Source organism: Anoplolepis gracilipes, chromosome 4 (genome assembly GCF_047496725.1).
Source record: "Anoplolepis gracilipes chromosome 4, ASM4749672v1, whole genome shotgun sequence".
Classification (NCBI taxonomy): Eukaryota; Metazoa; Arthropoda; class Insecta; order Hymenoptera; family Formicidae; genus Anoplolepis; species Anoplolepis gracilipes.
In genome coordinates, this window is record NC_132973.1 from 16,101,409 (window position 1) to 16,128,685 (window position 27,277).

Sequence of the window (27,277 nt, forward strand, 5' to 3'; positions counted from 1 at the left end):
TGAGTAACATCCAAAAGGTTTTAGCCGTCGCTCGTTGTTTATTTAAAAGTTATTAACAAAAAAAGTTTAGAAAATATAGCAGTTATTTTGAATCATTTAAATCATTTGAATCATTTAAAGCAGTCTATCGTTAATATACAGGATGTCTCATAACTAACGAGTCAACGCTCGTGAGCGGGTAGAGCGAGTTAAATGGAATAGAAAAGTCCTGTACTATTTTGCGATTTTCAGAACAATTATTGAGAAATTAATTTACAAAGATCAGCAAATCCGGCGCGAATATTAGCCTGCCGCAAAAAAAATGGCGAGAAGGACGGCCCTAAGGACGGTCGCTAAGCGCGCGCGGTGTAAATAGGCGCCATTGCCTCGCGGTTAACAGGGGCATAGACGAGAAGCGTTGATAAGAACAATAGATTAGCGATTATTATTCAGCGACCGGCCTAGCAGTGGGCCGTCCTTCTTGCCATCTTTTTTGCGGCAGGCTGATACTCGCGTTGGATTTGCCGATCTTTGTAAATTATTTCTCAGTAATTATTCTAAAAATCACAAAATGATACAGAACTTTTCTATTCCATTTAACCCGTTCTACCCGCTCACGAGTTTTGGCTCGTTAGTTATGAGACACCCTGTATATAATCGTTTTTTATTAAAAATTCAAAATATTTTCTACTTTAACCACAAACAGTTAAATACAATTTATTCTCTGCTTTAACCAAACCATTTTACATATTATGGGTGTATTTCTGAAAAGATGAAACAATATTTTCATAATATACGCACGCACACACACGGGGGGGGGGGTTGCAAGGGGGCTATCGGCCCCCCCTCTTTACATGTATGTACATTGCATTGGAAAGTTGCAAACCTATGTAAACTTTGCTTTGTTTTGCAATGTACATGTGAAGCGAGGTGGACGGGGTGAGTGCGGGAAGAGGGGTCGAAGGCCCCCCTTGCACTCCCCCGTGTGTGCGCGCGTGTGTGCATGTGATGGCAGAAGAAATCAGAACAGAAAGTGCACCACATATTGCCCTGTGCTTCGGATGCGTTTACATGCGAACACATATATACACTGGCGATCAAAATTATCGCATATGTAAATTTATGCAAAATTTTGCATGATTTCAAATAAGCATAACTCCGTAAAAAATGGTCGTATTTGAAAATTTTTTTTTATTTTAAAGCTTAAAGTCTCTACTTTAAAAAGCATTTATTAGATTTTAAATTTCTACTTTCCCCTTTCCACCGCCTTTTCAAAAATAAGGACGTGTTTGGTTGTCAAAAAATTGCATAGTTTGACGCACTCACAGGGTAGAATAAATTTTTTTCGCCAATATCATGAAAAAATTTCATCGTAAAATTTAGATTTTCCTTTGCAAACTAAAAAAAATTGAGGTTGATACGATTTTTTTTCGCGGAGTTATGGCGTTTTAAAGTTACTCATGCATTTTTGGTCAATTACCGCTAGCATTAGCATTACCCGATGCACACCACGAGGAGGTTGCTAGTCGGACTTGGCGCATCGTGCGTACGTGCGTGCGTGCGTGTGGGGGGGGGGGGGGGTTTGAGCAAGAAGTAATTCGAAACCGAGAGAAGAATACGCATTTTTAAGCGCGAACATTTCCACACCTTTCTCGCTCAACCTCGCCCCCCCCCCCCCACACACATACACGATGCGCAAAGTCCGACCAGCAACCTCCTCGTGGTGTGCATCGGCTAATACTGGTGGTAATTGACCAAAAATAGGGTTGGGCATTTTGGCGCTACGAGTAGTTTCTTATGTTTCCTACCTATAAAACGTATAATACGTATAAAATATATAAAACGTATTATACATATATATATCATAAATTCAGTGTCCGCAATGTTAGAACTCAGTCAGTTCTCGGATGGAGAAATATGTAGCCAATCAAATTACAGTTTTTACAGAAAAGCAATTTTATTGGCTACACATTTCTTAAATCGAGCTTTAGCTCTAGCATCTAGCATCATGATTTAGGCCGGGTCTACAATAACTGTAGTAAGCCTTAAGTCGTAAGAAATAAACCAATCATATTCATTATTCTTCTCTAAAATCAATTGTAATTGGTTAATTTCTTACAGCTTAAGGCTTACTAAATCTATTGTAGACCCGGCCTAACCCTTATATTAAGGCCGGATCAAACGGGAGCGTTCCGTCCCGTTTGACCACGTCACGATTGACCACAGCCACTTATATCGACCGATACCTAAGGTCACCAGCAATGATTAACCAATCAGAGATCCTCATTTTTAAACTGGCCAATCGGCGACGTGGTCAATAGACTCCCATCCGAATTTCACTGCCAGTAAACTGCCAATACTAAAAATCTATAGTTTACGTTACATACACTATACATTTCTTAGTACTGGCAGTTACTGGCAGTGAAATTCGAATGCAGAGAAAAAATAACGTAAGTAAAGAAAATAAGTTAAACGTTATACACCTATCCTATCCAAATAAATTATTAAATATTCTTTCTATTTCTCTAAATTTGAAAATAAGACAATAAAATGAATCAAGCTAAACAGGGAATGAAACGTTCTAATCCTAATTCAGATGAATTAATTGATTTGGCTTTGGCAAAATTTTTCTTTGACTATAATATATCTTTTAATGTTGTTGAGTCTAATTTATTTAGAGAGTTTATAAAACTCCCAAATCCGGATTATAAAGTTCCGTCAAGAAAAGGACTTTTAAATCAATTGTTAGACAAGGTTCACAATGAAATAACATCTAAAGTCGTGAAAAAGCATGAAACGGTGGGTGTACTATTAATTGATGGCTGGAAAAATTCTGCAGCTAATACCAAATTAGTTGTCTGTACAATACATACAGTAATGGACAATAGTATGTATCTTAATTCATGGGACTTAACTGGCATAAGAGAAACAGAAGATGCATTAACAAAAATTGTAGATGAAGCAACAGAGATTGCTAAGAGCAAATTTAATATCCGTATTTATGCTGTTGTATCAGACAATGCTTCTGCAATGATACTGATGGGTAATTCAGTTAATTTATGGCATGTGACTTGTGCAAGCCATAGTGGAAATTTATTAGCAAAGTCCTTGATGAACGCAAAATTCGTTGAATCTGTGAATCAATTATTGAAAGAATTCAAGCAACCAGATCCAGAAAAAGAAATCATAAAAGGTGGAGGATAAAAAATTATTCTTGCATGTGAAACTCGATGGTGCAGTTACAGGGATGCATTTCGTTGTTGTCTACACAATTTATCCATAATGCATCAAAAAATAGTAGATCAAAAAGTTGCTATTAAGTCTACAAATTCGGAATTATTTAGCAAAGACTTTGAAATAACACTTCAAGACTACATATTGATTTTCGATCCTGTGTGTGAACTTATTAACAAATGCCAGTGATCTGATAGCAATATCATAGAATGGTTTGCTTGCGAAGAATGGTTCAAGTTAACTATATCAACAATTAATGATAATTACGAGAAAATATTAGAAGAGAGACTAAAAAAAGTTATAAGACCATCAATTTTAACTGCCAACTTTTTACATCCCACTTAGAAAGGTAGACAATTTATGCATATAGAGATCGTAGATGTATCGATGTGAAGTCTATAACTTCTTCAGAAAAGAACTGAACGTAGAAAATCTATGTGATCATCTTGGCATATAGGCTTTTCTTCACGAAACAGATATATTTAAGATTTTAAATACTAAGAATCTTACATCCCCTCAAACATACTTTATGGTTGGCAAAAAATATCTTGATCTTGCTGAATTAGCGGATAAATTAATGAAAATTCCAACTTCTTCAGCTCAAATTGAGCGTTTATTTTCTCATTGGTCATTTGTTCATTCCGATATACGAAATCGATTAACCGCTGAGCGATCTCGGAAGTTAGTGGAAATATATTACTCATTAAAAATGATAGATAAATGCAACGAAGACATTGACGATGACTTTGCGGAGGTACTTTAATACTAATTAATATAGTAACAAATAATTGAAATTATTTTATATACATTCTTATATATACATATACACATATATATATATATACAGGGTGTCCCAGAATTTGCGGACACGGAATGCACAGTGTGATTGTTCGTGCCAAAAGAGGCAATTTTTTCCTCAGTAAAAATGTCGAGAAAAGTTATCATTTTTTGCTAGTTTCTAAATTTTGCTATTATACATATATCTTTGTAACTAAGTTTTAAATAAAAATTTTAGTAAAGTAAACTCTACCTAAAATTAACTGCAGAATATAATTGCATTGATCTTTTAATTCTACAAAGTTTGATTTGCGACAAAACCCATCTTTTTCAATTGCTTATAACTGAAAAATGATTGATGCCTCGACATTTTTGCTGAAGAAAAAGTTGCTTCTTTTGACACGGACAATCAGACTGTGTATTCCGTGTTCGCGAATTCTGGGACACCCTGTATATATATATGTGTGTGTGTGTGTGTGTGCGTGCGTGCGTGCGTGCGTGCGTGCGTGCGTGCGTGCGTGCGTGCGTGCGTGCGTGCGTGCGTGCGTGCGTGCGTGCGTGCGTGCGTGCGTGCGTGCGTGCGTGCGTGCGTGCGTGTGTGTGTATATATATGTATATATATATATATATGTATATATAAATATATATAAAATATATATATATATATATACAGAATTTTTATTAAACATTTATATTTTATAACATTTTATTTGAGTAAAATAAATAAACAAAAACTTTTTAAGTAAATTTTATTGTAAAGTTGATAATAAATTCGATATTTATATAAAAAGTATAAACTTTTAATTTTTTATAAAAAAAATTGTTTTAATAACTCAAAAGTTTTCTTACAAAAAACAAAACATTACGAGAACAGAAAGAATAAAAACATCTAACTAGTTTAGACTAGTTTTGCAATTACTAATAATTTTCTTAAATATTACTTAAACATTTAGATATTACAACATATATAAACATTAAATATTTTGTCAATACAAAACAGTAAACAAAACTTAGTACATTTAAAACTTTTTTTTAAATATTTATCTGTTATATTTTCGTCTTGAAGCTTCAATCTATAATAAAGCTCAACGATTTTATTGCTGTCATTAGGAGAGATATTGTCATGACGAACGAAATTTTATCTGGATAACTGAAGCAGGTATTTGTATTAATTTTTTAGCAAAATATGCCAGACTTGGATGCTTTGTACTTACAAAATCCCAATATTTTTCAGGATCTTCAATTTTATGTATTTTCTCAAAAATTCCCCTTTTTTTTTGAATACTCATAAAAATCATCTAATCCTTGGTCATCTAGAACTGACAATAAATATTCAAGGATTTCTACATTACATTCTGGATTATGTTCAAATGTATGTCCTCTGTAAACTGGATGCAAACAATTTGCTACTATTGAAATCGGTGACAGAATGGCACTTATCTCTTTATGGATCTCAGTCATACTATTGTCTTCAGCAACAATTGATTCAATTTGTAACCATTGTTCAATGATTTCACACATAGTTGAAGATGGACTTTGACATTTAGAAATAAGCGAACAAAAATGTTCACACAAAGAAATAAATTTTTTTAATTCTTTTTAAAAAAAATGGTAGAGGACGATGCATCAATATCAAATAAAATCGTAGCAACATTGTTTGGTATGTGAAATACACGTTCAGTAAGAATTTATTTGAATATAAATATATTCTTTAAACAATTAATGAACATATCTCTAATTGTGAAAATGGACGCTTCATTATCTGCTATTTCAAATTCAACTCCGTCACGACTTATAATTTCTTTTTTTAATCGAGGAGTTTGAAAACCATTCAGGATGCTTTGAATTTTCGAGATAAATGGAATATTTTTGAATAAATTTACTATTTTTATAGTAACTGTCATCTGGCATTTAAAAAACCAAAAGTCATATTCATGATTTATAGACATGTATAGATCATTGCTTGCGATAACTGCATAAATATCTACTTTATATCTTTCTTTGGATATTCGTACTGCATCATGAACAATTTCCGTTATATCATTTGTATTAATCGGAATTGTCCAAATTTTAAGAAACAAATTTCCTCTAGATTTTCTGTATACAATTCCAACAATGTATTTTGAATCAACACTTTGGCTTATCATATTAGATGAAATCATAAACATTTCTTCTGATTGTTCATATGATGAGAGATTTATTGTTAACTGATCATACACAGAATTTAAGAGACTCTTAATTGTAATTTTAGATGGATGTTCATAAGCTGGTCTTAGTAATTTTATCAACTCCTTGAAATGAGTGGAATCCAAAATCTCAAATTACATCCACATAAAAATTTTATAAGCTGACTATCAATAGCTGCACACGACACTTTGTCAACAAATACATCAATTTGTTTTCCTTTTTTATTGGACAAAACTTTCTGATTTTGATCGTTATTATCAATGGGTATCAGGATTGAATGTTTAGGTAGTTGAACAACAATTTGATGCAATTGTTGATGAAGCAATTAAAGCATTTGTATTTTCTTCGTTTGTTATATTCAATATAATTTAAAAAATGATATAAATGTTATTGAAAATTTTTTAAAATATTGTTTAATTTTTAAATATTGATTTTTAATGTACATACAGAGTCAGGCTCGAGATATAAAGACGTGTTTGCATCAGATCTGTCAATTTCTTCAAGTCTTTCTTCTTCAGTTAGCAGTTCTTGACAAGATTTTCTATAATAGAAAATTCAAAACAAAATTATCAGTACAATTAACCAAAGAAATAGTTAAGTGAGTTCCAATATTCATTGCATTTTACTTACCTATGATCTCTTAATCTGCTTTCAGCAGTATGACGAATTGTTTTTTTGCAAATCATACAATAAGCAAAAAGTTTTTTGCCTTCATATTGTTTTTTGTATTTTCCTTCTTCCCAATATTTATGTAGCGGCCTACCTCCTCGATTCATGATTACTTTATATTTGTATACCTTACAATTAAACTAAGTTAACTTAATTGTTAAGTGTATATGTGCACTGTGCACTATCAGGCCTTAGGCTGAAATCACATGGTGTGGAATAGAAGTACCGAATAGGGAGTGCGTCATAGAAACAGCCAATCAGAACTTTGCCGCAATGTCTACTTAAGCTCTGATTGGCTGTTTCTATGACGCATTTTCTATTCCGTACTTCTACTCCGCACCATGTGATTTCAGCCTCAGGCCTATCAGCTGTCAGCACCGGCACTGTATGGTGGCGCCACTTTACGTATGAAACGGATGAAACCTACTACGTATTATACATAGTTTCATCCATGTATAAAACCCTGACCAAAAATGCATGGGTAACTTTAAAACGCCATAACTCCGCGAAAAAAAATCGTATCAACCTCAATTTTTTTTTAATTTGCAAAGGAAAGTCTAAATTTTACGATGGTTGTCATGATATTGGCGAAAAAAAATTATTCCACCCCGTGGAGTGCGTCAAACTATGCAATTTTTTGGAAACGAAACACGTCCTCACTTTTGAAAGGGCGGCGGAAAGGGGAAAGGAGAAATTTAAAATCTAACAAATGCTTTTCAAAGTAGAGACTTTAAGCTTTAAAATAAAAAAAAATTTTTTCAAATACGACCATTTTTGACAGAGTTATGCTTATATGAAATCATACAAAATTTTGCATAAAAAGTAACCCCAAAAACACGTTTTTTCGCCCATTTTTTGGCCCTCGAATTTCAAATCAAAATATATGCCAAACAGTTCTATATGATGGGACATTAATCTCAGAAAAAATTTAAGTTGAGCATAGGGGTAATTTTGGAGATACGGGGGGTCAAAGTGACCAATTCTCAATATTTCCAATATTGTCCAAGCACTGTAGATACAAAAAGAAAGTCAATACTTTTTTGATAACAGTGGGGATTTGACTAGAATTAGTCAAAATAGTTTTCTGACTCCTCCATCTCTGTTGCTTAATATTGTAAGAGTTGCTTAATATTTAAAAATATCCTCAAAACAGTTTTTACTGAATTTTTGGAAAACGAATGCAGATACGAAAAAATGTTTTAAATAAAAGATGTTTATCTTAAAATTTTGCACAAGAAAGGTCTGTTTCATTTGAAGGAAATTCTCGCATAGGATATTTGTTTATTCTTCTTAGGAAATCCTCTAATAATCAAGAGATCCGTTCTCTAATAATCGAGAGATTATTGATTCACGAATCGATCAATGTTCCGTATTTATATGATCTTTGTGGAAGGCGGGAGGTCCTGAAGTAACAAATACCGATAACATTTCATTGAGGGATTTATTCATTTCCATTCAACCTAGTCTTTAAATCTCGGAAAGAATACACGATAGGTATAGCTTGTGTTTGTGTGAGTTATACATCTATGTTTGCTGGTAGTGCATCAAGTTCGATCCTATTAACGGTGTTCTCGTTTGATTGTGTCTCCTGGTCTATGGGTGGTTGGTTTTGCCCTCTATTAGGGATTGTTTTTATTATCTCGTATGTAGGGTACATTATTAATGGAAATCTTACTATCGTAATTATTCCTATACTATCGTAGTATGCGCTTATTTTTATAAATTTCTCGATCTCTCCCCAATTTTCTGGTGCAATGTTGAACGGAAAGTGCGTTCCTTGCGGTATTTGTGCCGCGATTTCCTTAAGATTATTTATTATGGTTTTGATCGATAGTAATCTTATGTTTATTATTCCGCTTTTCGCGCTATTTAAATGTGTTACGATATCGGTAATAACCGTAATTAACCTTCTGATGATCGCGTTCAAAACGATAAAATGTTCGTCCATCTCTTCTCTATGTCCGAATCCTGTCGTCATCTGCAACTAGCTTTGTCGCATTTTCTCTGTCACATTCAAAAATTCGTCTTCATTTTTTTGTATTATTTTTTCTGATTCTTCTGCGTGTACAATGGATGCGTTTAACACCTTAATTTGATTCTTCAAAGCATGCTGTAGCGTTTGTTGATTTCCTTCTAGCATTTTCAATTGTTCATTGATTATTCTTTCGTTGTTGGCGTCCATCGTGCCGAATAGCGTTTTGGCTATGGTTCCTAGTCCATCTACTAGTCCTCTCCTTGTTTTCTTTGCTAACTGATAGGTCGTTCTTAAACGTGTTAATAAAGTTACTGATTTTTCGTACTCTTGTTTTGTCAGTTGCAGTAAGAGGCTGCAAGTTCCTTTCATTTTTTCTTCTAGAGATTTGTCATAGCATAACGCTCGTTTGCGCTATGTATCCCGCTAACTGCTCTTGTCGGTGATCTATTGCGGAGATGTCCGTTTTGATTACCATTTTCCATGTGGACTCTACTTGATTGATTTTTCCTATCTTCTCGAAATATATGCCTGGTTCTTGTGAGAATCTTTCTTTCTTCCAGGCTTCGTTGGCGTTAGTTTTTTCTGTCCTGCCTGTGCTCCAGGTAATTAGACTCCTGTAATATAAATGGTATCATATTATATCACTGCGCTTTCTTAGAATGTTTCGTGCATTCTTTATTCGCGTTGCGCTTTTGCATATGTAGCGGCTATCGTTGTTCTTTCTTTGCTCTTAGTTAGTGTTCAGTCGCGATCCTGTGCGGTTCTTTTCGCTTTGTATTGAGTTTTTTTATTGTCGAGAAAGTTCCATGACTCCCAACGCAGGTGACATTCATTTTTCATGTGACCAGCAGATTGTGCGTGACACCGGTGAGTTGGTTTCTCGCGAAGAGCCCGCGGAAAACCATTTTTCTCGTACTTTCGTGCTTCGAGTGGTGTCTCGAGTGTCTGAGGTGATTTTTGAACCTATTCCGGACGCGCCGTTTATCTCGGTGCCACCTCACCAATTTTGGTGGACAGGACGCGGTCGCCACTTTTGGGACTGGGGTGTCTTTCGGTTTTACAGAAGTCTCTATCGTCCCGTTCGCGGCCGTGGCCACGGTCGTGGCGCTCCCTTTTAAGGTAAGGTTTATTTTATTTACATTTACTTTTCTTTGCTTCTTTATCGCTTTCCTCTACGCGCGTCGCCGTTTACTATTCTAATTTTCGATGAATGTTTTTAATCGGTTTACGTGTACGCGTATCGTCCTTCTTCCCATTTTTATCGTATAGTTTACGTCCGAATTCTTCTCGGTAATTAGATAGAGTCCGACTCACAGGGAATCCAACTTCTTCGATCGTTCTCTACGAACTGTTTCGTTGTGTAGCAGAACTTTTTCTCCTCCTTCGAATGTAGTTTCGCGTGTCTTCTTATCATAATTTTCCTTCGCTTTTATTTTTTCGTTGCGTAGGTGCTCCTTTACGACTTGTTGCGTTGCGCGTAATTTTTCTCGCAGTTCGCTTGCGTAGCCTTCGTACGTGTATCTAGATTTTGGCGGTTGCGATAGAGTTGTCGGTAGGGTTGCTCTGTGTCCGTAAATTAGTTCGAACGGTGTGAATCCTGTCGCTGTGTGCGGAGTAGTATTATACGTGAACATTGCGTATGGGATCCATTCGTCCCAGTCGGTTTGATCTGCGTTGATATAGTGTCGTAAATACTCGGCTAGTGTACGATGTGATCTTTCTAGCGCTCCGTTGCTCTCCGGATGATACGCTGTTGTTTGTATCTTTTCGATTTTTAACAATTTGCAAGTATTTTTAAACATCTCGCTTAGGAAATTTGTTCCTTGGTCGGTTAGTATTTTTTCTGGAATACCGTGCTCGAATATTATTTTCGTTGTAAATTCTTTTGCGATTGTTGCGGCTTCTTGGTTCGCTATTGGTACCGCTTTACTAAATAATTTCGTTAAATTATCTTGGAAGATTAAGATATATTTGTTTCCAGTAATTGTAGTTGTTAATGGTCCGACTATATCTAGTGCACATTTTCCGATTGGCTTATCGGCAGTGTCCGTGATTATTAACGGTGCCTTATTTTTTCTTGACAGTTTATTTCGTTGGCATAGTTCGCATTTCGCTATATAATTTTTGACGTCTTTTGTTATTCCTTTCCAATTATGCATTAGTCGAATTCGATTTATCGTTCGTTCGATTCCTTGATGTTCTCTTAGGGGGCGTCGTGGTATTCGTATAATATCTTTTGTTTCTCATCTTCCGTATATTCTTGCATTGTTCTCGCGTCGCGTGCCTCTTCCTCTTTAATCGCATTGATATCCGCTACGTGTCGACTCAGCGCGTCAGCGTTTCTGTTCGCTGTTCTGGCTTTATGTATTATTACATAATCGTATTCTTCTAATTTGAGCCTCCATCGGGTCAATCGGGATCCGGGGTCAGTGACATTAAATAACCACACTAACGATTTGTGATCCGTCACGACCGTGAATTTGGTTCCATATAAGTATGGTCGACAATGTTTAACGGCCCATACTATAGCGAGTAACTCTTTCTCTGTCGTACTATAATTCTGTTCTGCTTTTGTTAGTACTCGACTCGCGTACGCTACGAGTCGGTCTTGTCCTATCTGTCCTTGCGATAATATGACTCCGATTGCATAGTCGGATGCATCTGTCGTCACTATAAATTCTTTTGTAAAATCTGGGTACTTCAGTACCGGTGCTGTCGTTAGTTTTTTTTTTAGTATTTCAAAGGCGTTCTGCTGCGCTTGCGTCCACTCGAACTTGTTTTCTTTCTTGGTTAATTTTGTGAGTGGTTTCGCTATCTTGGAAAAATTTTCAATAAATTTCTGATAATATCCGGCCAATCCTATAAATGCTTGTACATCCTTGACCTTTTTTGGCGTCGGAAAATTTTTTACAGCTTTTAATTTGGTTGGGTCGGGTGATATTCCGTTTTCCGTAATTATGTGTCCGAGATATGTCACTTTCTTTCTTAGAAATTCACATTTGTCGGGCTGTAATTTTAATCGATTTTCTCGTAATCTTTTTAATACTTCGATTAATCTTTTATTGTGTTCCTTTAGACTAGCTCCAAAAATTACAATATCGTCTAAATAAACTAGACATTTTATTCCTTGCAATCCGCTTAACACGGCGTTCATTAATCGCTGGAATGTGGCGGGTGCGTTTTTTAATCCAAACGGCATTCTGTTAAATTAGTAGTGTCCGTACGGCGTGGAAAACACTGTTTTACTTTTGTCATTTTCTTCCATCTTGATCTGGTGATATCCTGATGCCAAGTCGAGGGTAGTAAAATATTTTGCGTTCCTTAATTGATCTAATATGTCCGTAATATTCGGTAGAGGGAATGAGTCGCCTATTGTTAGGTCGTTCAATTTTCGAAAATCTACCACCACTCTAAATTTTTGTTTTCCAGATGCATCTAACTTCTTCGGAACGACCAATAAGGATGCGTTCCATTGACTCACGCTTGCTCTAATTATTCCATTATTCAGCATCTTGCATTTGTCGATTGACTTCCGTCTTATGTTTTTCAGGCAGTCGATATGCTATCTGCTCGTGTTGCAATTTGATATGTCACTGCGTTTATACATGTGAGTGGCTCTCCGTCGGTGTGGAACACGTCGCTGTATTCCTCGTAGATATCTCTTATCGGTTCTTCCTCCTCCTCATTTAGGTGTCCGGTGCGGAGCTTTTTTAATATTTTCTTGGTGTGTCGTAGGCTTTTCTCCTCCGTTGTCAAATGTGCGAGATTATCTCTGTTGCGTCTTCGGCTTCAATTTTCTCAATTGTTATCTGTGGCATTGTAATTTCGACTTCGTTTTCGTTTGTATTCATTACGCTCGCAGGGCATAAAAATTTTTCGGGTTTGATTAGGCAGTTCCCTATAAATACGCCTGGTATTATTTCCTCTGCTCGAATTACTCCCATCATGTTGATTGTCGTTGTACTGTCGTCTCGCTCCGAGGTTGTAACGTGATCTTTTGATAAGGGTATAGTCTCAGTATATTTCGTCCGATTCTTAGCTGTTTTGTTGAGTAGTTGCATATCGCTTCTTGTTTTTTAAGAAAATCTATTCCTATTATTCCCTCGTACTCAATCGTCTTTCCCTCGAAAATCGTCTTTTACGACATAAAATCTATGTTTTATTTTTTCATCTCGTAACTTTATCGTCGCATTTATCCGTCCGATGGTATATGCCTGGTGTCTCGTCACGCCCGTGAGGGTTATTTTGTCTTCGGTTATCATCGTTTCTCCTTTTAGATTTTTCACTTTGATAAGAGAAATGGCTACTCCCGTATCGCATAATAAATTTATTTTTTCTCCTTTTGTCTCTTGCATGGGTAATGCAACTAAGTCTAGGCCTGTGTGTGAGTGAGGCGTTCGTCTTACGTGTGATACGTGATACTCGGCGGCAGGTCGACGTTGCTTCTTATCTTCTTTCTCCTCCTCGTCGCTACTTCGAGCGGAATCAGATCTCTTTTTCTTCTTTTATCGTTATACCGATTTTTAATTTCCCGTGGCGGTTGATTTCATTTCGTATGATTAGTCTGGTCCTTATACGGTCGTCCGTGTAATATCCAGCATTCTTCTTGCCTATGTCCGGTCCTTTTGCAGTGGTTGTAATATTTATCAACGGTATTTACGCGCGAGGGTCGCTCTGGTTTTGGTAATGAAAATCGCGTCGCGTATCGACTCGTCCGGCATTCTCGTCCGTAATGCCCCATTTTTCTGCATTTCTGGCATTGTGCAGTTCTTTTATTATCATAATTAAACGCGGGCGTTGCAGCGTTCTTTGGTCGTGCGCCGGCACATGCCGATTTTTTGACTTTCTCTTCCGCGCTCGCGGCTGATATTGCTTCTTGCAGTGTCATGTATTCTCGAGAACGTACCACGGTTTTAATGTCGTCGTATAATCTGATTTGAAAATTCTCTAAGGCTTGCTGCTGTATTATTTTAAAGATTATTCGCTTGTGCTCCGTCACATAATTTTGTCCGTCTAGCATCGACTCGTATAGTTCTATTGCTAGTTTGTCTGTTCGAAGTCCTTATGCTCTCGCGCTTTCGCCGGTTTTCTGTTTTAGCGTATTGAACTCTATTTGCAAATGTGTCGTGCTTTTTCTACTAGCATAGCACGCTTCCAGTTCTTGTTTTAATTGTACAAAATTTCGGATCTTTCGCGTCTGAAAATCTAGCATCGCTCTGCCTTTTAATTTGGTACATAGTACGGCACCTAACAGAGTGACTTCGTCTAATGGGTCAATATTTTCGACCGCGTAGGTTGCTTAAAAATTCTTGTAATTTATTTGGCGATCCATCGAATTCTGGTATTAGGCTTCGTGTCTCTTTCAAGGGTAAACTTCCGCGTCCTCGACGGTATCGTACATCGTCGGGCGAGTAGTCTTCTTCAACTTCGCGTCTGTGATTTGCTGGCGTTAGGCTTCTGTTATTTCGCGTTTCCTGTCTTTTGCGAATATAATTTATTTCAAGATGCAAATCCCGAATTTCCTGCATCAGCATTTGTATCATCTCTCTACTATTATCGTGTATACCGCTTGTTCCGGGTCTCGGCTCAACGTGTCTCTGTGCACGTGGTTCCGCCGATTCCTCGCCTATCTCGTTGTGTAAGCGTTCGATTTCTCTATCTACTTCGTCGGCAGTGACGTTCGGTTGAGCTACCGGAGGTGTTCGGATCATGTTTCTTCTCTCGCGGTATTCTAATTCCGGATTAAAAATGCTCGAGTCGTAGGACGTTAATGAAAATTCGCGTCGGTGTGTCACACGGCTTGGTGTGCTTATCGCTGACTCGGCGTCGGATAACTGACCGTCTTGATTCGCGATTATGCTACGATCTATTTCGTTGACCGGGAGTTCGCGTTCTGTTATTATGTTCGCTCCGGGTTCGCTTTCGGGAGAACTTTCGCTCGAGTAATATGCCTCTAAATGTCTGCGCACTCTATTACTAATGTTTCTAAACGCGGTTTCCGCGATAATTTACGAGCTTATTAAACTATTGGCTATGGCTCTTTCCGCCGATCCGCTGTGTAGCCACGATGCGTTCGCTCTATTATTTGGTCGTTCATTTCGTCCTTCCGACATTCATGCGTTACAATAATAAATTTTTCGTTCGACTTACATTAGTATGATGAACCGCATTTTATTTGATCGCTCGCTCTTGCTGTTGTCCGTAGTTGAGGTAGGTCGGTGCCTTCTCAGATTGCAGTCCGGCTGTCGTCTCAGCTTACCGGGTGTTCGGAAAGTTTCCTGGTTGTCTTCTCCGTTGTAGTGGGTGTGTTTGGTCACGACGTCTTTTATTTCTTTTGCGTTACTTGTGCTGGCGAATCCCACCGCTGCCACCAATTAATGTTGTGCCCGTGCCGTGAGGATAGGGTCTTCCGGGATATTCGCCCAAAGAGTTGGAACTCAGGCAGCAAATCCAACGCATTCCGTATTTGTATAGTAAAAGAATATATTTCTGTCGTACTGTTACACTTATCTTACACTACTATTAACTCGCGTATTCGGTCGTCGTGTAGACAAACCGTGTCGATAGGTAGATAACTTATTTACGCGTGGCTCTTTTGCTAGCGACTTTCTTACGAGCGATCGCGATCGGTTTATATATCGCTTTAATTTCGAGGGCGGAAGGATGAGGTTTTCCGGGTCGGCGCGCGGGACGTGCTTTGTGCTCGGGTGTCGTAATGCTTATTCAGCTTGACCGTGACTTGCTTTCTTGTTGGTCACGTCTTATTTTTCTTTCTTAATCTTTCTATTTAATTCTTATTTAATTTTCTTATTTAATTCTTCTTAATGCTTTGCTTTGCTTGCTTAATTTTAGTTTTTTATTTTTTTATTTTTATATTTTATATATATACTTTTCTCTTTCCAAGTAAGTGTATCGGGTTACGACAGTGTGCTGGGGGGAAAGAGACAACAAGTGAGTATGATGCTGAAATGTAGAGTGTTTATTGTTAATGTCAGATTGCATACAGTGCGTGTGGATATGTGTGTGTGTACTATTTACAATTTGACGCGGGTGAGTGTATGTGTGTGTGTGTGTGTGTGTGTGTGTGCGTGTGTGCGTGCGTGCGTGCGTGCGTGTGTGTGTGTGTGGGAGGGGGGGTATAAATTCGGTGGTCCGATTATCGCTTGCTTCGCCGCGTTACTCTCGGCGTACGCGTTCGCCCGTCAGAGTGGGCTATTTATAGCTGCACGGCGCGTGGCGGTTTTTTTGTCTTCGCTTGGTTTCTTATCGTTCGGTTTTTGTTGTCGGGCGCCGCTGGGTTTTTATATCGCGTGTGTCGATGCGTTGGTAATACTCGGCGGCAATTGATTTCGTCGTGATTTGGAGGCTGGTATCGGGACGGAGGAGACTGGCGAGGGTGGTTTGGTCATCGGAGGACGAGAACTCTCGTCAGGGGCAGTCTCTACCTCTAAACAGTGGCTCCGATGTTTGGGACGGTAGGATGTTGTTCGGCGGGTTATCGAGAACTCTCGGTGGGAGCGGAGTACTCTCCTCTCCGGATGCCCCGTGAGTCAGGGCGATCAGGATAATCCTGGCCGATCGAGAACCCTCGATGGTGGCGGAGTACGCTCCACCGCGGTCGTTCAGGATTGTCTAGGATTCAAGAATCTCTGTTAGCGGTTCGTGATCGCTGCGAGAGTCGGATCGGGAATGCCCCTTTTCGGTCGGATTGTTGACTTTTTATCCGGGTGGAGTTGCCCCTTCTTTCACGATTTGTTTATCGCATCGGCTGTTTTTGAGGTTTATTGGCTTCGGGCGTGTTCGGGCCCGGTCGACGGCGTCCGTTGTCTCGAGCTTCGAAGTTGTGTCCCGCGCTCGGGTGAGTTCGGAGCCGGTTGGCTCGGTCCCCGAGCGGGACTTAGTCTCTCGCTCGTCGAGACCTGCCGGTCGGAATGTCGTGAGAGAATTAAAGAAGGGCGCAGGGCGCCTCCGCTTTTGCTCGGCCAGTGTTTGCCGGGTAGCAGAATTCCGACGGTTATCGGGTCGGGCATTGGTAACGGGGGGCGCATCGTTACATGTTTATGGAGTGTATGATTTGTGTATAATCGTACCACCGTGTATATAAATATAATCATCTGTGAAAATTTACTAGATATTTATATATATATATATATATATATGTGTACTGTAAATGTTATTCATGCTCACAAGGGGATGACCAGGATTGGCCCCCTTCGATTTGAATAAGCTTGTGATATGTTGTTGTCCTACTCTCCCACTAATTACGGGTAAAACACTTTTTGATAACGTTCAAGCATTCGCGAGAAAAATAGGTTTAAAGTTTCCCGTGCTCGTTATATACCTATTTGTAAAGACAACTTTCAGCGATTGGTTGTAGTCGAGAGCGTAAGGCGACTGACTACTGATTATCGCGGCGTACGTTGATTTTGATTATATTAACAATTGCAACACTGTACACGGTAGATGTTAGCTGTTCTTCGACTCGAAAAAATCTAATGGCTAACGTTCAAACTGTCGAAGGACGAGCACAAAGAAAACAAATTCGCAGATAGTAGGGCAGTACATACAATAACTGATTCCTCTACCCTAAAAAACATTTTAAAATACATCCGTTGGAATCTTCTAATTCCGAGAGCGAATAAAGCAAAAATGAAATAAAATGAAATAACGTGTAATATACCAAATTATTTTTATTATATCTTCCCTTTTCTTTTCATTTATTTAATGTGTTAAATACATTTATGTTAAACAAATCTATTGGAAATTAATTCATATATTAAAAATATGTTGCACTAACTATAACAATGTTAATTAAAAAAAAAAAACTCGCAGGCCTCGAACTTGCAACGTACGCCGCGATAATCAGTAGTCAGTCGCCTTACGCTCTCGACTACGATCGCTGAAAGCTTTCTTTACAAATATGTATATAACGAGCACGGGAAACTTTAAACCCATTTTTCTCGCGAATGCTTGAGCGTTATCAAAAAATGTTTTACTCGTAATTAATAGGAGGGTAGGACAACAATATACCACAAGCTCATTCAAATCAAAGGGGGCCAATCCTGGTCATCCCCTTGTCAGTGAAATAATTAAAGGGTTTAAAAATATTATTGTAGTCAAATCATTTCAGACACTATAATGTAAAAGTATGTAAATGTATAATGTAAAAGTTAAGTAATTGTATATATTCATGTATAACTGTCTCTTATTATCTCGCAATTTCATTAGTCTCCAGAGCTTTATTCATTTGTAAATTCGATATGAGATCTTTTCATTATCAAGATTTATTTTATTATTATCGTAAGCATATTATGAGTGATCTTTTAATTATCATCTTTTAAGTAATTATAGAAATGCTGTCGGAACTTCGAGGATTTCTCATTAAATCATTACAATTTGCATTTAAAGAGTCTATGATTGAATGCATTATGATTTCTGCTGCAAGTTGCATATATGTATATACGGGGTTTGTCAAAAGTGTGGAAACCCCTAAATAATTTTTGTAAAAATGAAAATATCAAAAAACGGTAAAACACGTATTTTGATTTTTCAAAAAAACTACCTTATGACATGGATACCGATCATCCCCCACCCCCTGGTACGCGAGGGTAAGAGGGGGGTTGGAAATTTTAAATTAGACTAAGAGTCGAATGGGAGCTCATTTGAAAGGTCTTTTCATAACAAACACATCCTTAAAATTTTAAGTCGTTACGACCCTCCCCCCCATTCAAAATGATAGCCATCCAAATTTCGAAATTTCATGCACTTATGTTAGTGTTATCCAGGATCAACTGCGTAAAAGTGGCATGAATATGATCCCTTGTGCGTGCGTGCAAGCGTGCAAGCGTGCGTGCGTGCGTGCGTGCGCGCGTGCGCTTGCGTCTAAACAAATGTGAATGTGTATAGTGGTGATACGTTGCAGAACAGACGATTGAAAACCGTCATCTCTCTTTAATGATTCAAAACCTTTTACTCCGTGTTTTAAAATAAATTTTATTCAGTGTGTTAAAGTAAATGCTCAAAGTGGCTGCCATTTATTTCCTGACAATATATCAATCTTTGATAGAATGCAGAAATGGCTCTACGATTTGTCTCAATAAAAGTTATTTTAGAAAACGCAAATAAGTTTACGTTATTTTAAAATATCAAAAATAATAAATAAACAGAATGTTAAGGAAAGATTAATTGAGTTACAATCAAATATAAATAGCGAGTACAAAATTATAAGATAAATTAGAATAAAACAAAACAAAACGAATTTCTAAGAAATTAGAATAAATAAAGGAAATTCAATTAATCTGCACTTGAAATCAAGCAACGACTACAACAGTCAAGGAAAAAGGTAAGCCTGACCAATATCAAAATTATATTCAGAAAATCAATTCGAATAAATGAAAAATGATTGAGTTACGGAAAAGAATAAATAACAATTGAGATTAAATAAATATAATTTAATTAAAAGAATATTTAATTTATAATTTTATTAAAATAATAAATTTTAATGATTCATTGATATTGGACAGGGCTAGCTTATTCCATAGTTATAATACAATAATTGCTTTTCAATGAGCAGTACGGTTACGAAAGTGAAACATGACAGAGAGAATAGATATCCACCGAATGGAAATGTTCCGAAACAATGAAACTCATTGAAGTGCATTTATTATAATAAAAGATAAATGATTAGAATAAAAATCAAAGGACGGATAAGTACACATTTTATTTCATATAAAATAGGTAAGAAATAAGAATAACCTTTTAGTTTATTATTGTAAATAATTAAAATAACACAAGATTACGATTAGAATACGAGACGCTTTGTAAATATCATAAAAAAATGATTATATGCGAAATAGTAATAAGTTAGGTTTAAAAAGCGAAAATTCAGCCCAACTCCAAAGCGCGGACTATGGAGAGTGCCGCTCTTGGACCGAGCGCCACGATTGGCCCGCACTTGGCCACAACACCTAATTGGCCAACGCTACCACAGTGGGGATTGAACAACGGCTGAAGAAGTATATAAGGAGCGTCTTCACAAGAGATCGAGAGCAGTCGAAAAGGCAAACTCGAGCGGAAGCTATCGCTGAGTAAAAAATCGAAATCTCATTCCACTGCGAATTATCGGGACTTGTAACGATTAGCCATAGACATTCGCGACAAACGCAAGTGCTCAATTCACGATAACTTAAACGCAATTAAAACACGAATCGACCAAAAAGCGTTAAACCGTTGTAACGAAAACACGTATAAACACGTAAAAACACACGCGTACCGTTATACATGTGAGCCTTTAGCCGTATAGGTCGTAGGTGACGATGTTTAGTTATTGCGCAAAAATGTGTAAGCCGCGTTTAGATTCTTAGGGTTTATTTAAAACGCGAATCGATCAAAGTGTAAAGCGAAAGTTAATATTGTGAACCAATTGTGAACACCAACCTACGCAAATGAACGACCGATATACCCAAATGGATAAAATAAATATCCGGTACGTTGTGCCTCCGCGAAGGGGCACGGGATTTGTCGGGATCGTTTTGGAAATGCCGGAAATGCGTCGGGCGGTTCCTTCTTTTTGTGTTACTCTTTTTTTTTTGAAAATAGTCTCTTTATTATAATAAATTCATAACTTGTATAATCCTTTCATAACTCGCGAAAATATATGACAGTTTAGTTAAAATCAATGGTGTAATATTTTGTCATTGCTCCCAGCGTACGTATTTACACTCGTGTGTATTATCGGTTAAAGGGAGAGAGCGGTATCTCTCGTATACTCTGTCGTACAGGTAGTCTGATACGCGTCGGCTTATCTCAAGCGCGCGAATATCTCTTAGTCATTCGTGTATGACTCTGTTGAATCTGGTCAACAGCTGCTCATGGCGATTATTACTCGTTCGGTTCTGATTAACGATTGCCCGTGACGATTATTCCTCTTTAGGATCTGATCAACGACTGCCCGTCACTTCATCGCGGCGGGTGCTGTTCTTCCCTCCGAACTGCATGGTTTTTCGGAGGGGATCCCTTAGCAACATGACCAAATATGGTTATGTTGCTGAATTCGTGTTTTAATGCAGGCGAGGAAGTTCAAAGTCGAATTTCCTCGCTTGTACTTTTAGCAATTCGGCGACACCTTTCATTAAGCCCAAATGGGCTATCTAAAATTTTATTTTGACGAATTTGGGCTCCTTCAATTTGCAAGATTTTTTTTCTACTTTTTATAAATATTAATCACGAAATATGTCGTCTATTACCAAGTTACTACAAATGTTTTCGAGATTCAGTTAAAAATCGTAAAATTTTTAAAAAAATTGTATGCCGAACGCACTCTTAGGCTGGTTCTACAATAGCTGTCGTAAGTCGGATGTCGTAAGAGTTGCCCAATCATATTCGATTATTCTTCTTTAAAATCAACTGTGATTGGTCAATTCTTCCGACAGCTATTGTGGAAATCACTCTTAGCCCGAGTCTACAATAGCTGTATACTAAGCTTTAAGACTGGTTCCACAATAGCTGTCGTAAGTCGGAAGAGTTGACCAATCACAGTTGACTTTAGAGAAGAATAATCGAATATGATTGGGCAACTCTTCTGACATCAGTAGTAATGGGGCGGGTATGGCCCGTCAAAACAAACCCCCACCACCGCGCCCTCGGGCACCGCGGGGGGTGTCTGGTGTTTTCCCCCACCACCACTGGGACTGACAGAAAAAAAAAGTGATGGTTGGAGGGGGAAGGGTTCGCGCTCAGGTAAGAAAAATTTATTTTTGGAAAAATTTTCTGGTTTTTTCGGGGCTTGAACCTGGGTCCTTCGTATTGCTGATTCTGGTCCTGGTGTGCTGAGCTAAATAAGAACTTACTAGAGTAAAGGTTAGATAAGGCATTTATGTTACGTAGTGGGGCAGGTATGGCTCTTGAGCCGATATCGGTTACGATGCTGATGAAGGGAGGAAAAAGCGCTTTGACGTTCTGCAAGTGGGGCAGGTATGGCTCTTGGGACGATATCGGTTGCGGAGACGGTGGTGGGACGGAAAAGCGCGTTCTGCACGTGGGACAGGTATGGCCCGTCAAAACAAATGACGTCACATGGTAGTTGACCATGTATAACGTCATGCCTGTGAAAATGAAAAAAAAGATAATAACACAGGAACGTGCAGGTTCTGTCAAATGCGATTGTATGACGCAACGAAAGAAATAGTATTATCGGTGTCTTATATTACGATGAGCGCCTATTGTTGAAAGAGGTTGCGGAACATCCTCTTTCAACAATAAAAGTAACGGAACTACTTATATGTAAAATGGGAAAGAGGAGCGGGTGAAAGAAATAGATGATTAAAAATAAAATTGCTCACATTTATTGATGCAGATTTTTACTACAAAAATCAAGATTCTTATTACATATAATTAAGGTAATAATTAATTTTTATTAAGTAATAGTACAATGTATTTTTTTATATTTTATTACGCAAAGGTTTACATGTTTAAGTATTACATGTCGGTATGCTTAATACGTTTTTCGTGAAAGAAAATTTTATTAAATAATCGTACAATCAAGCGATCGTTACATTCGCAATCTTCGGTAAAAAGAGTAAGAAACTGATTAAAATCGTAACCACTACACATATAATATAAAAATACGCAGCAGTATTGCCCGCAAGTTTGAGAAAAAATTCCTTAATTGCTGGGTGTTTCAATGGTAGATGGTGGAATTTCGCCGCAGTCGGAGTAAAAATCCGGAATACAAAGGGGGTAATCCGTAGCTATCAAAGTAAGTGCCTGTACCGTATTTATCGAGGAAGAAAGCGACCCAATGTTCTCCAGGTCGAGTATGGTTGTCGGTGTTAGCAACGATGGCCGTCGACCTCGTCCACACCCTTGGAACTCTGTCGGCAGAATATACTCCCACATGTCTGGCATCGAGATGATGGAGTGCTTGCAAAATTTCGCGAGAGTTCATTTTTTTCCAACAAAGACGAACGAACGTGCGGTATTATTTGAATAACGTCGGTTTTTACCTCTTTTAATAATGCGATTTTATCAATATTGGCTTTCGGGTTTTCAATGTCGGTTTGCGTAGTAATGTTAGTAATTTTGAACTTGTTTTCATCCAGCAACGTCTTTGATTTCGTCAATTTCACGAATCCCTCTTCTTCTTCTTTTTCAATTAGATGTTCGATTTTTTGCAGGTTTTGTTTCTCTATTTCATTACTTGATTTAATATTTTCATTCATGTCACAAAAAACATAATCTTTGCTTTCGATTTCCTCGGCGATTTCGTTGTCCATGTTCTCGGGGTATATTTCACAATCTTTCTCAGTACTACAACTAACTTGAGTACTAAACGTAACGTCGATATCACGATTATTTTGTGTGACTATCCAGTATTTTAGTTTATAAGCATTGTGTAATGCGCAACGGAAGATTCCAAAATTCCAAAATCCGTGGTGAGAGCAATATCGTCCGTCTTCTTCTTTTGACGATAGGTTTTTAAATGGCGGAGAGATATCTTCCAAATTATTTATATCTCTGGAAAGTATATTCCGCAAGTAGCTTGCCTCTAACGTAAATGTAACGCACACGTTTTGTAATTTCGCGCAAATGTGAAATAAAATATTTCTGATTAGTTTCTCCGTCGAACCACTCGATACCGTGATAATTTTGCGAGAGTCAATTGTTTTCTCGTCTTGCTTTTGCGGATAATTCTCCAAATGGATATGGAGGCATCATAATCCAATCATAATCCAATGGCCGACGATTGGGGCGTCATTCGAGACAATAGCGACTTCCTTTGGGATAAATTTATCGTTGACATCACGGAAGCCTTGTATGTCGATGACTATGTCCATATTGTGAAAATTTATGTTTGTAATGACAAAGTATAACCTCTTCACGAAACGCTCGCGTTCACGTCTCGAATGAAACTAAATCTTCTTTTGTTACAATACACGTTTTTGGAAAACACGACGATATCGATATTTTATTTGAAATTGGAGGGGGAATTTTTAACCGAGTATTACACTACGAGGTATAAATCGTGCATAGATAAACTAGCCGGAAAAATCGACGATGACTTGACGCGACGCGTCGATTTCTATCACATTATCGAACTCTGCGTAAACAATACAGTTAATGGTCTCGGCGAGAGCTCTCTCGAATCGCACTTCTAATCGCAAACTTCCATATTTCACAAGATTCCAATGGCCGGCACAATTAGCGGACAAATCGGGTGTAAGGTCAAAAGCAAATAACGTATATCCCTTGAAATAATCCTCTCTGCTTATAGAATTTTCTTCATTCAAAAAATGGATACCTGTCCCCGAAAAAAGCGTTTGATAAGCTTCAACATAAAGCGGTTCTTCAACCGAGAAAACCGGCTGTAACGGCCTATTGGGAATTTGCATACCATCGACATACATCGAGAAGAAATTTATACCCCAATTTTTAAAATTAAACGGATTTAATTTTCTATCACCATTAAATGCTTTATTATTGACGAAATCGACTATTATTCGTTTCGGTAATTGACCTAATATTGCATTATCTATTGATTCCGCCATTACCCCGCTATGAATCGTAAAAGTTTTAACCTCGACTCTCGTAAGTGGATACTTGGCAGTAATTTTACTCAACATTCTAGCGTGTGCGAGTAACACCCCGGCGCTTATTTTCGCTCTTCTCACAAGTAAGCTGGCATCCAATATATGAATTTTCGATAAACTGTTACTTTCCATGAGACAAAATGAATCTTTCGAACGTACGAGTCGTAAGCGTACTTCTACGCCGTTAATTAAAAATTTGTCTTGATTGAAAACGTCGCAATGAAGATGTCCTATAAGATCTAGCGCTCGTTCTCCGTGAATGTATCGAGCTCGTCTCACGAGCGCGGCGTTGCCTTTTGATTCCAATAGATCGTCCATGTATCCAGGTGTATCCGCGTCCCACAGACTCGAGGTTAGATGGGTAGTTTTTGCGGGTGAAGAGTAATTTAACAACGCTTCGATGTACGCGCGGTACGCGTAAGCGTTGTTCGGAGGCGACATGAGCTTTTGATTGAAATACACGTCGATCTGATTGAAGATGGAGTAAATGATTGACGGGCCCTACTTTGATCTTTGTGGCGGCGGCGGTACCTCCCGTTCGCGGCGCGAGGTCATCGTTGGTTTCCATGCGCACTCGAAGACTCAGCATGGTATGTGTCAGATCTAAATATTTTTCTCCATGGCCTGGGATGACGAATTCTATCGGTGAGTCGTCCGAGAGCGAGCTGACGGGTTTGTAATAGATCCATTGTGAACTTTCGATGCTAGTCTGCGTGGGTGGTAAAGAAAAAAGATCGAGTTTACTTTTTAAACACTCGCTCGAATGCGTATAAAGAAAAGATATGATTATTTACCGTAAATTTTTATCAATATCTTTTACCGATATTTTCGTTATCTACTGTGTTTAGCGTAGTATCGTTTAAGAAAATATGTCGGATACGGTGCGCTTTCTAGAAGTTTTACGACGTTTCGTGGAGGAGTTATGTCTTTTCTTTGACTTGCGATTTTTCTATCTCCCCTTGCTTTTTAATGGTTTATTTCGCGCTTTGGTTTTTTTCGGTAATCTTTTCTTATTTGATCGCCGACGTTTACGTGACGACGTTACCGCGGATTTAACGATATGCGCGTTAAGCCCGGCGAAAGGAAATTGAGCTGCGTGCATTTTCGCATCTGTCTTATATCCCGAGCCTTTTATCAGACTACTTATTTTTTCTTTAGCTTTTCTCTTGAGATTTTCGCGCGATTCTTTAAAACGATTTTCGGCCGACACCTTTAGCGGTATATTATTTTCAATATCACCGATTATATTAACACCTGCTTGTAAAGCTTCTTTCCCTACTACACGCGCTCCTCTACTTAGATAAGATAGTATACGTCTAAATAATCCTCCTAGAAAACTTCCGATTCCATGACCGCGTTGATAAGGTGCGCCGACGAAAACTCGGAATTCCACCACCTCTGCCGCTTTGTAAATTGTAATATTCGTAGTAGTCTGTCATGTTGCATTTGAGAACTTAATTTTTATCTTTTTCCCTATGACACCGACGTTCGCAATACTAACGGGTTCGCCTAAAGTGTAACGTCACAGTCGATATTCCGGATTCGAATGCTATTTTTTTCCGAACTGATCTCTTATATCGATTTCAATCCTACTGAAATTTGTTCGTCGTAACGGGATATAATGCAGAGAAGAGAAATGTTTAACTTGATTCGTTCCGTACTCGTAATCGCGACCATGCTCCTTGACCGACACTATTCGGAGAAGAGGAGACTGCACATTGCCTGTTATGTAAGGTTCGCAAATATCACAATAAACGAATAGTTTATCAGAAATACTGCGAGCCAAACTACAGGGTTCGTAACTAAAGAATCCAAAGTGTCCCTTTTCAAAACCGAGTTTAACAAAAATTGATGTAGATTTTTTTTTTGAATCAGGATTATACGTCGTAAGCATAGTATAGTATCGTCCTTCCCGCTTAGGAGCATTATAAAGTGCATCCCCTAAACCGAGTATTCGTAGAAGTTTATCGGAAAAGTTTACATAATGATTTAGTTTACATTTATTTTCATCACACTCAAGGTAAAACTCTATACTACCGGCGGATAACCCCTGTCGATCCAGATGAAAATGCGAACCGACTCCTTTACACGTCGTATTAATCGCGTCGAGAAGTTCGTCCATATTTTTATAAATGCCAGCCCGTATTTCGTCTTCCCTCAAAATTATCACAGAATCTTTTTCCTTGTTACCTTGACTGTCAACATCGGCGAATGTGAGTATATTCTCACCGCGTTGTATATGAAAAAAAGTATTGGGAAATTGAATTTCGCTGAGCGCGACTTCCCATTTGCCGTATAACTGTATCGATTGAGGCAATTCCGTAATAAATGACGAGGTAGTATTGTCCGGGAAATAACGCATACTGCTATTGCTCGGAAGAACCAGTAGAAATTGGTCCTCCCTCATCTCAAAGATTTGTTAAACTTGAAACAGGAATCCAACTATCGAACTTGCTAGGATAACCACACCAGCTAACTAACAGCTGTTTATTATCACCACGTCCTCTGCTCTTTATCACGCGATCGACGATAAATTCTTCCTCCTGTAAATTTTTCTCAACTAGGGCTAATTCTTGCTCGTAAAAAATACCATCTATGACCTCGCCGGCTAAGTCACTTAGTTTGTACACTCGCGGTTTTCGCCAATCAAGAACCCGATGAATTCGAAATATCTCCTCGCTCCACTTTGCCTCGTATCCTTTCTCGAAGGTGACTTTTGCTCTACTGATCCGCACGAGTTCGCCAACGCGATATTTAGCCTTTTGTTTTTCGCATTTCTCGTTTTTCCAACGAAGAGTTATATTTTCGCACGCGATGCGGGCATTTTCCCGCGTAACGACCGCAGGTTGCATTTTGATACTGGAATGAT

At 38.1% G+C, this 27,277-nt stretch overlaps 3 protein-coding genes and 1 pseudogene across 3 annotated transcripts; 1 reads left to right on the top strand and 3 right to left on the bottom strand.

Annotated features, from left to right (window-relative positions):
• Window positions 1–1,686: 1,686 nt before the first annotated feature.
• LOC140664559 (uncharacterized) lies at window positions 1,687–4,565 on the top strand. Its single transcript, XM_072889739.1, has 2 exons — window positions 1,687–3,180; window positions 3,671–4,565. The coding sequence occupies exons 1-2, from the start codon at window positions 2,530–2,532 to the stop codon at window positions 3,974–3,976; spliced, it is 957 nt and encodes a 318-aa protein (XP_072745840.1). The 5' UTR covers window positions 1,687–2,529; the 3' UTR covers window positions 3,977–4,565.
• Window positions 4,566–13,367: 8,802 nt separating this feature from the next.
• LOC140664560 (uncharacterized) lies at window positions 13,368–15,280 on the bottom strand (annotated as a pseudogene).
• An 8,576-nt stretch (window positions 15,281–23,856) lies between these two features.
• On the bottom strand, window positions 23,857–24,849 carry LOC140664562 (uncharacterized protein F54H12.2-like). Its single transcript, XM_072889743.1, has 2 exons — window positions 24,282–24,849; window positions 23,857–24,119 (listed from the first exon to the last, which is right to left on the bottom strand). Exons 1-2 carry the CDS (start codon window positions 24,847–24,849, stop codon window positions 23,857–23,859), a joined length of 831 nt encoding a protein of 276 aa, XP_072745844.1.
• Window positions 24,850–25,957: 1,108 nt separating this feature from the next.
• LOC140665053 (uncharacterized) lies at window positions 25,958–26,815 on the bottom strand. The gene has a single exon (XM_072890738.1). It carries the CDS (start codon window positions 26,813–26,815, stop codon window positions 25,958–25,960), a length of 858 nt encoding a protein of 285 aa, XP_072746839.1.
• Between the last annotated feature and the right edge of the window lie 462 nt (window positions 26,816–27,277).

Coding starts and splice junctions, on each gene's coding strand:
- LOC140664559 (XM_072889739.1), top strand. CDS start 2,530: ATGAATCAAGCTAAACAGGGAATGAAACGTTCTAATCCTAATTCAGAT. Junction 3,181..3,670: donor AAATCATAAAAGGTGGAGGA/TAAAAAATTATT, acceptor CTTGGCATATAG/GCTTTTCTTCACGAAACAGA.
- LOC140664562 (XM_072889743.1), bottom strand. CDS start 24,849: ATGTCGCCTCCGAACAACGCTTACGCGTACCGCGCGTACATCGAAGCG. Junction 24,120..24,281: donor CAATAATAAAGCATTTAATG/GTGATAGAAAAT, acceptor TTTCGGGGACAG/GTATCCATTTTTTGAATGAA.
- LOC140665053 (XM_072890738.1), bottom strand. CDS start 26,815: ATGAGGGAGGACCAATTTCTACTGGTTCTTCCGAGCAATAGCAGTATG.